Below are 14,200 nucleotides of genomic sequence, written 5' to 3' on the forward strand. Positions count from 1 at the left end.
AATACAGTGAGGGTATTAAACATGCATGGGACGAGACCAACGACTGATTAAAGTTTAGACGGGGGCCGACAAGGGCCGACCTGCCGGCAGGTTCGAGGTTTTTTAGATTCAGGAGCCGTGTATGTTTAAATCCCCTCCGTATTAACCCCTCGTTCGCTGCTGTGCTGATAACCGCACGGGTCTGTGGCAATCTGTGAGTACACAGCTCCCCCTGCAGGACACGGAGTAAATCTTTTACCGAGTCGCACCGCCCGCCGGATAGAGAGAGTTTGGTAAAGAGGATCCCTGTATTGGCCGACTGACGTATAATAATAACAATAGATTGCAAGCTTTCGAGGCTATCTAGGTGTGATCCAGGCGAAGGTCAGAAATCAACAGCGCCCCCCAACCACCGAGCCCCCAGACCACCACATCCCGGATTGTACCGAAGCCCCTCGGCGCGGTGGTTAACCCCGCCAGGGATGAACGGGACATTAGATGATTTCAGTCAACACCAAATACGCAGTTGTTGCCCAATGCAGAAAGTGCTTACGCAGTAGTCCGCAGCCGTCCCCGTCTCCCAGTAGATGTGAGTGAAGACAGGCGGCCATTCAATCTACTGACAAGTCCCAGAGACAGGAGAAAGTGGCGCAGAGATAACGTGGCTGTGAATGACGCACGCGGGACGTGTCACATGTTATTCGCATGAAGTGACATAAAGCTCCCGACGGGCCGGCAATTCTCAGATTAATACATGGATTCCGGCCAGGATAACAGAAGCCACAGGAGTCCCCGCGCCAATAACACATCGGAGGAGGGGCGAGTGAATTACCCCTGGATTCCAGGGGCCACCATCAGAGCCACTAGATACATACCTATAGAAAAGCAGGACAGCCATCTGTGTAGGGGCGGGGCTATATACCACAGGCTCCGCCCTGGAGGACAGGAACTCACCTATGAGATCTTCAGTCCCTTTTGGTTGGGTGTAAAGGGCCCCGCGGACACCCAGAGACCTTTAGATCCCTTCCCCGGGGCTCCTAACAGAGGATCCGGGCGATTAACCCCTTAGAACGTTACAAACCGGTCATCGCGGCTGGCGGGGGACAGAGAAACCGATCGCTCGCCCCAGGGGTTAACCCTTTTCACCACTCGCGGACTAACGCTTTATAACCCCCAGTCCATCCCGTTCCATGCAACGGGGCCCGCGCTGACGTGGGACGGGGGGACCACCAGAGCATGGTCTGCAGTGGGCGGTCAGAGGAGGGGGGGGGATCAGGGGGAAAAGATACCTGGAAAAATATAATATCCGGGGATATAATCTGTAATTATGGGGGAAACAGTTTATTGATCCAAGGAGGAATCTGACGGCCATTTTGGGGTCAGGAAGGAATTTTTTTCCCTGGTTAGTGCAAAATTGGAAAGAGCGAAACCGGGGTTTTCTGCCTTCTTTTGTATCAACAAACAAATGAACCGATATAGGAAAGGCTGAACTTGATGGACGCCGGTCTTTTATCAGCCTATGTAACTCTGTAACTCTGTGACTATATAACTATGTATTTCCTTCATATAGACAAAAAGTGCGTTAGAAGACAAAGCGTTAAATAATAAACATCATTTGTGTGTTTAGTGACATCATCGAGCGGTACGTTGCAGCGCTCCTGTATTCCCGCGGGAAGGGGGTGTTACTCTTGGTTCAGCGCGGACAGGTCATGCGCCGGCCTGCACCCGCCTGGGCCTCTATATATTTAAGTCCTGAGTCCATAAGGGCCGTGGATCACTCGCGGACAGATCATTGCTGAAATCCTCGGCCTCTCTCTCGATTCAGCGTCTCGTAACGTAAGACGACAAGGTTACCGCGCTGAACGCCGGCCAAGGCTGAGCTGCCAGCTGGGTGCTCTGCGCAGAGCCGTACACATCGGCGGCCGCGCGGGACATGATATACGGCGGCTGGTTGGCGGATTTATGACCGCCTCGAGCTCCCACTCGAAGATCCTTTGCTATGTGGACTTTCAGCAGGCTTGGGTGAAGAGCCCGGGCTTAGAGCGGCCGCGGCTCCTGATCCAGTAACACATAAGCCACGGATCAAATTCACTTCCATTTATAACGCGCGGCATCGGGAGAAGCTCGAGGGACGCTTTCTGGGGCAGTCGGTGGGACAGAGATGTAAAGTTACATCAGCTTCACAGGCTTCGCACATCATCCCGTCTGATTTATTATAAAACATTTATCAGCTGAAGAAGGGACCTCCGTGGTCTTGGAATGTAATGCCTATCAAGGTTTTGGATGCTGAAGGGCATCACTATCTATATAATAACCAGATCGATAATACTAAAAATAATAATGATGATGATGAAATCTTCCCGAAAAAAAATCTTATCTAATAATATTAATAATAATAATAAATAATAATAATAATAATAATACTACAATACTATTATATATACTAATAATACTATAATACAATATTATATAATAACCACATCGCTAATACTCAAAATAATAACGATGATGATATCTTCCTGAAAAAAAATCTTATCTAATAATAATAATAAATAATAATAATAATACAATACTATTATATATACTAATAATACTATAATATAATATTATATAATAACCATATCGCTAATACTCAATAATAATGATGATAATTTATCTTACCGAATAAAAATCTTAATACTCATATTATAATAATACTACTAATATATGAAAATATTAATACTCGCAGGGCCCTCCTCACCTGTTGTCTCTGTTAGTCAATTTGTTATGTTATATACTACTTGTTATGTCCTGTCTACCCATTGTACAGCGCTACGGAATTTGATGGCGCTATATAAAACAATAATAATATTAATACTCAAATAAAAATAATAAATAATAAATAATACTCTTATATAATAATAATAATACTCATATAATTATACTAATACATGCATAATAATACTAATACTACTACTATATAATTATATACAATATATAATAGTAATAGTAATAATACTAGTATATAATAATTCTCTTAAATAATAATAATAATAATAATAATAATAATAATAATAATAGTCATATAATATATTTAAAATCATGTATAAATATATGATCCATTCCCTAATAGAAAAAAATAGTTTTCAAATAAAAATAAATTGTAAAATAATTTCAGACATCGCAGACGCACCGGATGCCGCGGATCGCTTAGCAATTCTAATATTCTAAGACAGCTCAGCGACCCCAAACGTTTGAACAGTAGTGCGTAGATTATGTGTATATATATACACACACGCGCGCAATATATATACACATTATATATATATATATATATATATATATATATATATATATATATATATATACACACACACACACACACACACACACACACACACACACACACACACACACATATATAATATACACACACACATATATATATACACACACACACACACACACATATACATACACACATATATATATACACACACACACACATATATATATACATACACATATATATATACACACACACACACACATATATATATATACATACACATATATATATACATCTATACACACACACACACACATATATATACATACACATATATATATACACACACACACACACACACATACACACATATATATATATCTATACGCACACACACATATATATATATACACACACACATATATATATATACACACACACACACACACACATATATATATATACACACACACGCGCGCACTATATTTCTAAGTATATTTCTGGAGTGTTGTTCTCGAGTAGTTTGACCCTCGCAGGCTCCCTGTTCTTTTCGTGGATATGTATATATGCATTATCCATGGGCAGGGGTATGGGGCGCATGCGGTACCCTCTGGAGGTGCTGAATGATTTGGGTTGGAGTCGTTCCCTTCCCTGGGCGAGACGTTCCACCTGTCACAGTCTGGGGCCCGGGAAAACATCCAGGAATGAGTGGGATCTGGGGGCCCGGACCCCCCCAGCAACCAACTGTGCAAAGAGAGAGCAAGCATCCCTTCAATGCACCGAACTGGGATTATGCCATCCACACCAGTAAGAGCAGCCCTGAACTGGAAAGCGACAAGGAAACCGCCCAATGAAGGGTTAAGACAGCCCTAGCAACCAACAGGCGATTCCAGAAACCATTATAACGAAAACACCAGCGGGCAACAACAGGTTAATGAAAATGCAGGGGATGCTGGGAGGTTTTATTTCCCAAAACCTGCAACTACAGGCGATGGAGAGAGTCGCTATATTCCGCTATATATGACGGCGATATATAAATAATAATAACACATTGTACAGCGCTGCGGAGTATGACGGCGATATATAAATAATAATAACACACATTGTACAGCACTGCGGAGTATGACGGCGATATATAAATAATAACACACATTGTACAGCGCTGCGGAGTATGATGGCGATATATAAATAATAATAACACACATTGTACAGCGCTGCGGAGTATGACAGCGATATATAAATAATAATAATAACACACATTGTACAGCGCTGCGGAGTATGACGGTGATATATAAATAATAATAATAACACACATTGTACAGCGCTGCGGAGTATGACGGCGATATATAAATAATAATAACACACATTGTACAGCGCTGCGGAGTATGATGGCGATATATAAATAATAATAATAACACACATTGTACAGCGCTGCGGAGTATGACGGCGATATATAAATAATAATAACACACATTGTACAGCGCTGCGGAGTATGACGGCGATATATAAATAATAATAACACACATTGTACAGCGCTGTGGAGTATGACGGCGATATATAAATAATAATAACACACATTGTACAGCGCTACGGAGTATGACGGCGATATATAAATAATAATAACACACATTGTACAGCGCTGCGGAGTATGACGGCGATATATAAATAATAATAACACACATTGTACAGCGCTGCGGAGTATGACGGCGATATATAAATAATAATAATAACACACATTGTACAGCGCTGCGGAGTATGACGGCGATATATAAATAATAATAACACACATTGTACAGCGCTGCGGAGTATGACGGCGATATATAAATAATAATAATAACACATTGTACAGCGCTGCGGAGTATGACGGCGATATATAAATAATAATAACACACATTGTACAGCGCTGCGGAGTATGACGGCGATATATAAATAATAATAATAACACATTGTACAGCGCTGCGGAGTATGACGGCGATATATAAATAATAATAACACACATTGTACAGCGCTGCGGAGTATGACGGCGATATATAAATAATAATCTAGTTCATCACCTAAGGTTAGAGTCTAACCGGGAGCCGGCCCTGCGAGAGGAAGTTACGCCTGGGATTTACCGGCCTTTTAATAAATTACAGAAGTTTGGAGATTTGCTGACCGTCCGCAAAACAAATCAATCTTTAAAACTATATAGAAACCTACAACCCGCTGACTCGTCGGACTCGTCTTAGATTCAGGAGCCGGATGTCTATCCCATGCATGTTTAATACCCGCACTGTATTACCTGCTACCACCGCTGCCAGGAGGCTGTTCTATGTATCTACCACAGCAAATGTAATCTCTGATGGTAGATAAGGGGAACAGCCTCCCGGTTCTGAATGTTACCCTGGAAGATAAATGGACATGCGGCCGGAGGGTGAGCTGTCGCTGGCGGCTCGTAAAGGGGCCGTGGTGACAGCGGGTCAGGATGCAGCTTCCCTACTGACCTCGGGGAATTACTGAAGCTGAAGCGCGGGGCAGGCACCGCAGGAGCAGGAAAAGGATTGAAATGAATGGGCGGCCCCCACATGTCTGCACAGGGGTCTGATCCCCCCCCCCCCGGCGAGTATGAGGGTAAAATAGCTGGGGGTGGGGAGAGGGGCCGATACATTCCCAAAAGAGACAACATGGAAATGTAAAGGAACCGCGCAGCTATCGTACGCATTAAAGTACATACGATGGCAGGACTGTCCCTTTAACTCCAGGGCTGTATGCAGTAATGATTCTATATGGGGGTCATGTGACAGGAGACACCTGCTCATTAAACATGACCCTTTCATTAATCAGAGGGTCCTCCCATTGCATGTCAAGAGGCAGCATGATAAAGACCTGGGGTGGAATAACAGACGGTTTATAATAAACCCCCTCGCTGCATAAGGCCCTGCTAAGCGTGTGGATTTTACAGCCATGTTCCCAGTAGACACGGGAGCGCCCATTCGGCACCGGCGCTGGACACGCTTCCCGCTGGCAGCCACGTAAATCTGCCCCAACTACCTCCCAAGCGTTAAAAGTCTGGCCTGGGGGGGTAACAAGCATTTCCCAGACGGGGCAGTCGGTCACTTTCTACGCCGCGGTCAGTAAGAGAGATGAAATCGTGACACAGGGCTGCGGCCCCGAACCCCGCCAGTCTCCTTCCGTGTCCTGAAAACCGGGACAGTGATAGCGCTCGGCAGGACAGAGAGGAAAAAGCGGGACAGTTGGGAGGCCTGCTGCTCATTCACATGTTCCTGGCACGGCGGCGTCAGGTGTCTGCGCATGTATGAAGCACATCTCTTGCAATAGAACCCAATGGAACCCCATTAATGCCATCAGGTGACTCAACAGGACAGGGTGTGGGAGGGGCTTAGACATAAAAGGGAGGGCTTAGATACAATGGGGAGGGGCTTACACATATAGCACTGCAATGCTCGCATTAGTACGCTCCGCCATATTGGCGATCCCGCATGTAATGAGAACGCAGCTGATTTGCCAATTTATTTAATTCTAAACCAAAAATCCATTTGTTTGAATTCCGCGTCGGGCCCCTCGGAGCCGCAGCGTCACCTGTCTCCTCCTGCAACGCGATACTAATGACGGATTCCTCACAGTTGTCCGGGGCAGGGGTGACAGTCGGGGTTAATTTCTGCTCATTGCCCTAATGTTCTGACCCCGGGCTCTCATTTCAGAAGATGCCCCCCCCTCCCGACAGCTGCCTGCCGGCATCCGCTCCCCTGTTGCCCCGGGCGATTCAGATGCATTTGTAAAAGTGGGATAAACGTCGGCCGGCGTGTCCTCCCCTGCGCAAAGGTCCAATAGGACGACGCCATGTCATCGGAAAAGCGCTGCTGACCCAATATCGGTAGAACCCAGAGCGCCGTCATATTCAGCAGCGCGGTACAAGTGTGTCTCAGCGATCGGGGACTCGGATAAGCCAGGGCTTAGAGGTCAGGGCAGGGGGCAGATGAGCGGAGGGGTAGGAGACGCGGGTAATGGATCGATTGGGGGTACGTACACCGTAGCGAACCTTACAGGTGAGCACGGACGCCCCCTAAACATCCCTGCAAGCCCTGTTTCTGACACCCACCTCCTGCATACATGTTTACCCCCCCCCCCACAGAAGGGACCCCGGCGAGCAAGGAGACGATACGGACTTAGAACATCCACGTCAATACAGAACGGCCAGAACCCTAAAAGAAAAGGGCGAGAGAAAGAACAGAATGGCCCCCTGGAGCCGCTCAGCAAAGCAGGACACCTCGGCAGAAGAAGAGTTTTAAGAGACACCGGCCTCTTTTTTTGGGGTGAAAAAACACCTTATTGCTTGTCCATGTTCCAGTCTATGAACCCCAGCCCAGGAAACCCAGTGGAAGTGGGAAAGCGGACTTGTTTTTTCGGAGAAGCCACTAGAGAAGATCCAGAAACCTGTAAACCCTGGAGATGTCAACGGAAACCCAACACCGTCACACTGACAGAGTGACGAAGCCAGGGGCCGGCGCAGGGCCAAGTATGTGAACTTTCACCGAAGCCTCCGCTCCTTACTGAGATGCTCCTTCTGCACTTGGGAGCGGGTGGTGGGAGTGCGGAGAGAAGAGGAGATCGGAGAACTTAATGATTTATAGCCGGGGTCAGGAGCTGCCCCCCCACCCCAGACAGCCTGGCTAGTAATGCCATTAACCCCGCGGCAGCCTCACGCTGACTTCCCATCCGCACCCCGCAGCCGGGAGGTCTCCGAGGTATCGGTGACTGAGAGCCAAATACAGGCAAAAGAGAAAGGCAACAACTGTTTGCTCCGAAACGGGCCTGTCAACAGCCTTAAGGGCCAGAATAGCAACCCGTAAACGAGAGCAAGAAGAGGGCCACGGAGCCCCACCGGAACATGCGCTACCCGGCAGGAGTGCGGCATGGCCACGCCGGAGCAGCGGTACCCTCGGGTTTATTCCTCCATGCGATTGGTTGGCCTCAGTGAGCCCGCACCAGAGTCAGCGGACGTTCTCGCCATATAAAAGCCGGACGGCGTACTAAGATCTGGAGAGAGCGTTGCCGCGAAATGACGTTGTCTTTATCAGAGCGCGGGTTAGCATTCAGACGCCTAGCTTCCGATCCCGAGACATAAAACGCCGGGAGGGGGATTGTTTTTTCCGTTGCACATCCTCGGGCGCTTACTCTGCAAGGAAACAACGTCGCAGGAAATCGAGAGCGCAAAGGGAAACCGCTTCCCCCGGTACAATGAGACGGTCACAGAGTTCCAGGTGTTACACAACTACTTAATACAAAACCGCACAAAAGACACATTCACACACACACACGTCAGGGAGGCACGTTTCCCAATGCTGAGAGAATGAAAGGGTTAACACGCAACTACCCAGGGTCCCCCAGGGGGTGTCTCAGGATAACAAGCCCTGGCACTTTAATCACCGCTTCCCAAGAAATGAAACCTGATTTGATCTCACAAGACCCGGTTTTATTGGGGGGCTCGGAGCATCGCAGGACCCCCCCCCCCGGATTCCTGCCGCTAATCCGTCAATTACCGTATCCCGAGATGAACCCGCGCACGCGGCTTTGCCCTTGGAGGTTATTTTTACTGTTCTATAATTCTGACCTCATACAGGACAGGGGCCCAAAATAACCCCCTTCACCCCTTCCGTCCCAGAACGCATCCACAAAACCGGCGCTAATTTAGGGGCTTAATGACCCCAAATCTCAGCTGGGACCGATCTAAAAACGAATGAACGAAGCATAGCACAAGATGACATAACATTCTGAAATAGAATGGCGATAGAGTAAAGGCAGAGACGCCGACTGCAAACATTATGGGGTAAGAGGGAAAAAAAGAGGAGAGAAGGGAGAGAAAAGAAGAGATACAGGAGAGGAGAGAAGGGAGAAAAAAGGGAGAAAAGGGAGAGAAAAAGGAGAGAAGGGAGAGGAAAAGGAGAGGAAAAGGAGAGAAGGGAGAGGAAAAGGAGAGGAGAGAACCTTCACGGATCCAACCCTGGTTGGCTGCGGTTGCCAAAATAAGGGTACATAAGGCAGGACGGGGGGGGGTTAAAAACCGACATACAGAGCAGGCCGTGGAGCGGCCCTTCACAGCAGCGATCGGCCCATAGGCACTAATTGGGACAAACGCGATATAAAATACAGATGTTCCTTCCCATTCCCCGGGCATCTGCCCCGATACCCCGCCATCTGCCCCGATACCCCGCCAACTGCCCCGATACCCCGCCAACTGCCCCGATACCCCGCCAACTGCCCCGATACCCCGCCAACTGCCCCGATACCCCGCCAACTGCCCCGATACCCCGCCAACTGCTCCGATACCCCGCCAACTGCCCCGATACCCCGCCAACTGCCCCAGCCACAAGCACTCAATATGATCATTAATTTGGCCAAGAGAAGCGCCCGGCTTAATAAACCCTTCAGGCCACTTTCATCAGGAATCCCATTTTCTCTTTTATCAGCCGTCCATTTATTCTCGCGTCTCGGCAGCGGACATCCTGACCTCTCCCCGCGCAGGGAAATGTTTTAAACCCCCCCACCGCTGATTAATAATCCCCCCCCCCCGTTATACGGGAGCTCGGATAATGAAATAAATAGAAAGCTACAGAAATAGGCCGCCTTTTAGCCGCGGCGATGAATAAAGTTTAATGTTCATAGTGATGGAATTCCTAATGCCGGGGAAATTGATTGAACGCGGCAATTACGCGGTAATAGTAACTCGGGGGGGGGGGACCGGCGTCTCCCGGCACAGCGCTTGGGTTATTTAAAACAATCCAATTTGCACGGATAATTATATATTAGCGTTTTATCTGCGGCGGGGAGCGAACACAGGGTGCGCTGCTTTCTTTTTTTGATACGGGGCGCTGCATTAGCGCGTTATTGCTGCAAATTACTTGATATCTGCTTTCTTTCCCATAAAGAGGAAATTAGGCAATCAATTACTGAGGAGAGGCGGCCGACGAGCCGGGGATGGAGGAGCGAGGCGGACGATGGAGGAGCGAGGCTGCCCTCTGCTGGACGAATAGCTTCACACAGGTGCAAGTACCGGACGGTCACGTCTGCGCATGAAACGACTAAACGCGACCTTTACCCTTTATATATATTATTTACTTTACGGAGGTATCTTTATCAACACGAGCACCGAGAGCCACAACATACTTTAATATTCCAAAGCTAAATGTATATACCTGGGGGGCGGGAGAAAGAGAGAGAGAGAGAGGGTGAAGAGACAGAGGAAGACATACAGACACGAAGGGGAGGTAGAAATACAGAGAGAAGGGGAGAGGGAGAGAGAAAGGAGAGAGAGAGAGCAAACGAGAAAATGCCTTTATCACTCCTATCATTCCCTGGTTCCAATGGCCCTTTATCACTCCCATCACTCCTGCGTTTCAATGGCACGTTGTGTTCACTGATCCAAGTTTAAGTTTAAAAGGCAGTCAGAAAACCCTTTTGTAATTATGTTACAGCCAGAAATTTCCTGGTTTTCCATGAAAACAGCTGAGTGACCCCAAACTTTTGAAAGCGTGTGTGTCTGTATACACATTACAACATACGACAACAAACTACATTGGAAAGAACAGCAGGACTCCCCTTTAACCATGAGAGGGCATGTTGCAGGGTCGCCCAGTCTGTGCCACACGAGCAGGGATGCGGATCCAGTACCCTGGGCAATAAGACGGGGCATTTCCTAAGCTCCCTACCTTCTCTGGCGGGGCTCCGCTGCGTGGACGGGGGGACCCTCGTCAGCTTGTGCTTGGAGATGTGCAGCAGCGCCCTGGGTGAGCTCCTCCTGTGCGCCGGAGGGGATTTCATCCGCGGCGAGTGTCGCCTCCTTAGGCTGTAGCGGCTCTTCATGGTGAAAGGGGCCAAAGGGGAGGCCTTTTTCTCCGTAGGAGAGCTGCAAGCGAAGACGTGGACAGCATGAGCATCACCGGCAAATCACCCGACAGCGTATAATTCTGCCTATCCCGGGTTCATGAAATCATTTAACCGAACGGCGGAACCTCCTCTGCGCTAAACTGCTAAAGGGCACAAAACGAGAAGCCAATCAGAACGCAGCTAATCCGCGCAACGCTGCGCACAATGCTCAAAGCACAAGAGACAGAAAATGACGAGCATAAAACAATCAAGCAGCGCCGAGGGGGATGGATACATGTAACTGAGCAGGCGTGTTGGGTAACACGCGACCTGCGTCTCTGCACACGTATGATGAAAGGTCTCGCACATGAATTAGGATGAAACACCAACCACAAGGATTCAAATAAAAATCTGATTGCGGGTGAAGTGGCCCTCGGGGACTCGATGGATTCGTTTAGTGGGCAGTTCTTAAAAAAGTTACACAATAAAGTTAAAATGATCAATAAAACGATTCTTAAAATACATATTTCTGCCCCTCGGCCCATCTGTGCCGGGGAGCGAGACTCATCGTATACAGTGACATCACAACCCACATGACCCCCCTGCAGCGAGTGGCCCCCGTGGCCCCCGCCGTACCTCGAGCTGCCTCTCCTCTTGATGATCTTGGTCCTGCTTTTCACTTTGTAACTGGAATGTGGAGACTCCCTGAATGGCGTTTTTGGCCCCGCGGCCCCCGGGCTTTTCAGTGCGGCCCCCGGGCCGGATGCAGGCTTGTCAGTGGCCAGCGACAAGGTGCTGGGGTTTGCCTGGCCGGCCCGCTCTGCGTTCCACTTGTACCTGTTTTTGGGAGCGGCGGGCTTTTGGGGGCTGCTCTTCTTCCCCTTCACTGGGGACTTGGTTCGCTCCGGCTCCGGTCCCCTCTTTGTATTTGGGCCGTTCTTCTTACTAGCCGGGGGGGTTTTAGCGGGATTTGCTACCCACGTATACTTTGCCTTTCCCGCTCTGCTGGTTTTGGGGGGTCCTTGTGCAGTTGAGGTGCTTTTGGATGCACTGAACACGGTGCGGGATGTCACATGATGCCTGCTTGCGGATTCCGTGGGGGGGTCAGCGGGGGGGTCCGGTGAAGCGGTCTCTGCCTCAGATGCTGTAAGAGTCGGGGTTTTCAGGGACAGAGAACGCGGTACCTGAGCTGCCGGCTTCCATGACACCTTTGGTTCCAAGGACGATGGCGGACTTGCAGCAGTCACCGGCCCGGCAGCCCGCTCTGCGCATGTCCTCCCGCGATCTTCCGGCTCCTTCGCGGTTTGCGTTTTATTTTGGGACCCGGCGGCCGGAGCTTTTGTCGCAGACACGGCGGAAACGCTGCCGGTGCTCAGAAGCGAAGGATTCCTGGAGGTCTTCTGTCTCCCCGCGTTCTTAGTTGGCGCCTGAGAAGTCCGCGCCGGTCCCGTCGGAGCTGGGGTCTCACTGCTGCCCCACGGGGGCACGGAAGACGTGGCTGCGGGATCCAAGCATGCCTGCTCTGTTACCTCGGAAGTCCGATTCACGAGAGAATACTTCCTTCTCCAGGTGTTCCCGGGCTGAGGTGGCTGGGGGGCATTAAACCGGCCCCCTCTTTGGGTAGACCCACCACGGAAGACCCCCTGTGCTCTGTGCTCGGGCTGCGTTGGGTTCCTCCACCGCGAAGAGGCCGGTGCGTTGCCGTGCAGAGTCTTGTGATTATTGATGAGATCTGCGGATCGGATTGATAAGAGTTACATTAAAGGGGGATCGTCATCTTCACGGTGCTTAGCATTAACCCGCCAGTTCATTAAAGACATCGTCCTGTTATATGTTTGGGGGGTCTCTTCCTTTAAAGGGACCCTCCGGCCATCATATGATTTATCGTACAGGATAACCGTATGGCCCCTTTAAATGAAAAATGTTTATTAAAGTCCAGGCAGGGGGTCAGGGGGCTGTCCAGAGTAATCGGCCCCCATAATGCCCAGCCGGCGGCTTTTAATAAACCCCACGTAACCAAATACACGTCCCGCACGTTTTGTCGCAGCAGATTACACGATTATAATATACTCCAATATATACGGTAAAACGCTGTAAAAAGATGGACGTCTCATTGGACTGACATTCATGAAATAAGATGCAAGGCCTCAGAGGTCACTTCTTCAAATCTAAAAGGACAGGGTCTGAGGCTTAGATGTAATGAAAGGAATTTTTATTTTCATTGAGGGGGTATAGATAAGTAGAGCCGCCTCCCAGCTGAGGTGGTAGAGGGTAATACTGTGAGGGTATTAAACACGCATGGGATAGACAAACGGCTCCTGAACCTAATAAACAGGTGACTGTACGGGGGCCGGATGGGGCCGATCTGCCGGCGGGTTCCGGGTTTTCTATTTATCAGTAGTAGTAAGGAGACTGTTGCGGTCAGGCGGTTGGCAGTTGGTTTATTCAGGAGGCAATGGTTTTAAGCTTGTATTATGGGTTTATTGAAGGGCCCCTCCACACGCCGCCTGTGGCCGCTGCCAATGTCCCTAACTGACTGCAGGCTCAGAATAATGTCGGTATTTGAGGCGATTTGTCCCGCATCCAGGGGCACGGAGCAACGTTTAACGGAACCGAAATAAAGCAGGCTTAGGCGGCAGCCGCGTACGGCCTCCATGTGGCCCCTCTGAGGGTATCGGGCTCCGTCTTACCCTGTAACATGTGAATCTGTCTCCACAGAGCCTCCTTCTCCTCCTCCATGTCTGAAAACAAGCTGCGTCACTGATCCACGCCGCGCTCTCCCGGGTGCGTCATCAGACTACGTCAGCGACGGAAGCGCCCATCGCCATTTTGAAAATGGGAAACGGGTACTGTTTGGGAAGTTTTTTTTCCTGCCACGAAGTACTTGTTTTGTGGGTAGATAGAGAGTGGGAGTGGGTTATAGGCGCTTTACGAGTGTGAGATCAGCGTGTAAGGAAAAACTGGAAACCGATAGCTGTGGTAGAAAACCGGGTGCCCGGAACAACGATGGCTGCCGGTAAGACCTCAAACCACGTGCCAGCTAACCCTGTTCCGTTACCCTGGCAACTGAGCAAGCTGCCCTGACAGCTG

At 49.1% G+C, this 14,200-nt stretch overlaps 1 protein-coding gene across 1 annotated transcript in view; it reads right to left on the minus strand.

The window, feature by feature from the left end:
* Nucleotides 1–13,856, minus strand: part of ZC3H3 (zinc finger CCCH-type containing 3) — a 50,597-nt gene extending 36,741 nt beyond the window's left edge. Inside the window, exons 1-3 of the mRNA XM_053466034.1 lie at nucleotides 13,801–13,856; nucleotides 11,747–12,842; nucleotides 10,954–11,150 (exon numbers count right to left, since the gene is read on the minus strand). Coding sequence (XP_053322009.1) covers nucleotides 10,954–11,150; nucleotides 11,747–12,842; nucleotides 13,801–13,849 — 1,342 coding nt within the window. The 5' untranslated portion in view covers nucleotides 13,850–13,856. The remainder of the gene's footprint in view (nucleotides 1–10,953; nucleotides 11,151–11,746; nucleotides 12,843–13,800) is intronic.
* Nucleotides 13,857–14,200: the final 344 nt, after the last annotated feature.

The sequence above is a fragment of the Spea bombifrons genome, chromosome 5 (genome assembly GCF_027358695.1).
Source record: "Spea bombifrons isolate aSpeBom1 chromosome 5, aSpeBom1.2.pri, whole genome shotgun sequence".
NCBI classification, from domain to species: domain Eukaryota; kingdom Metazoa; phylum Chordata; class Amphibia; order Anura; family Pelobatidae; genus Spea; species Spea bombifrons.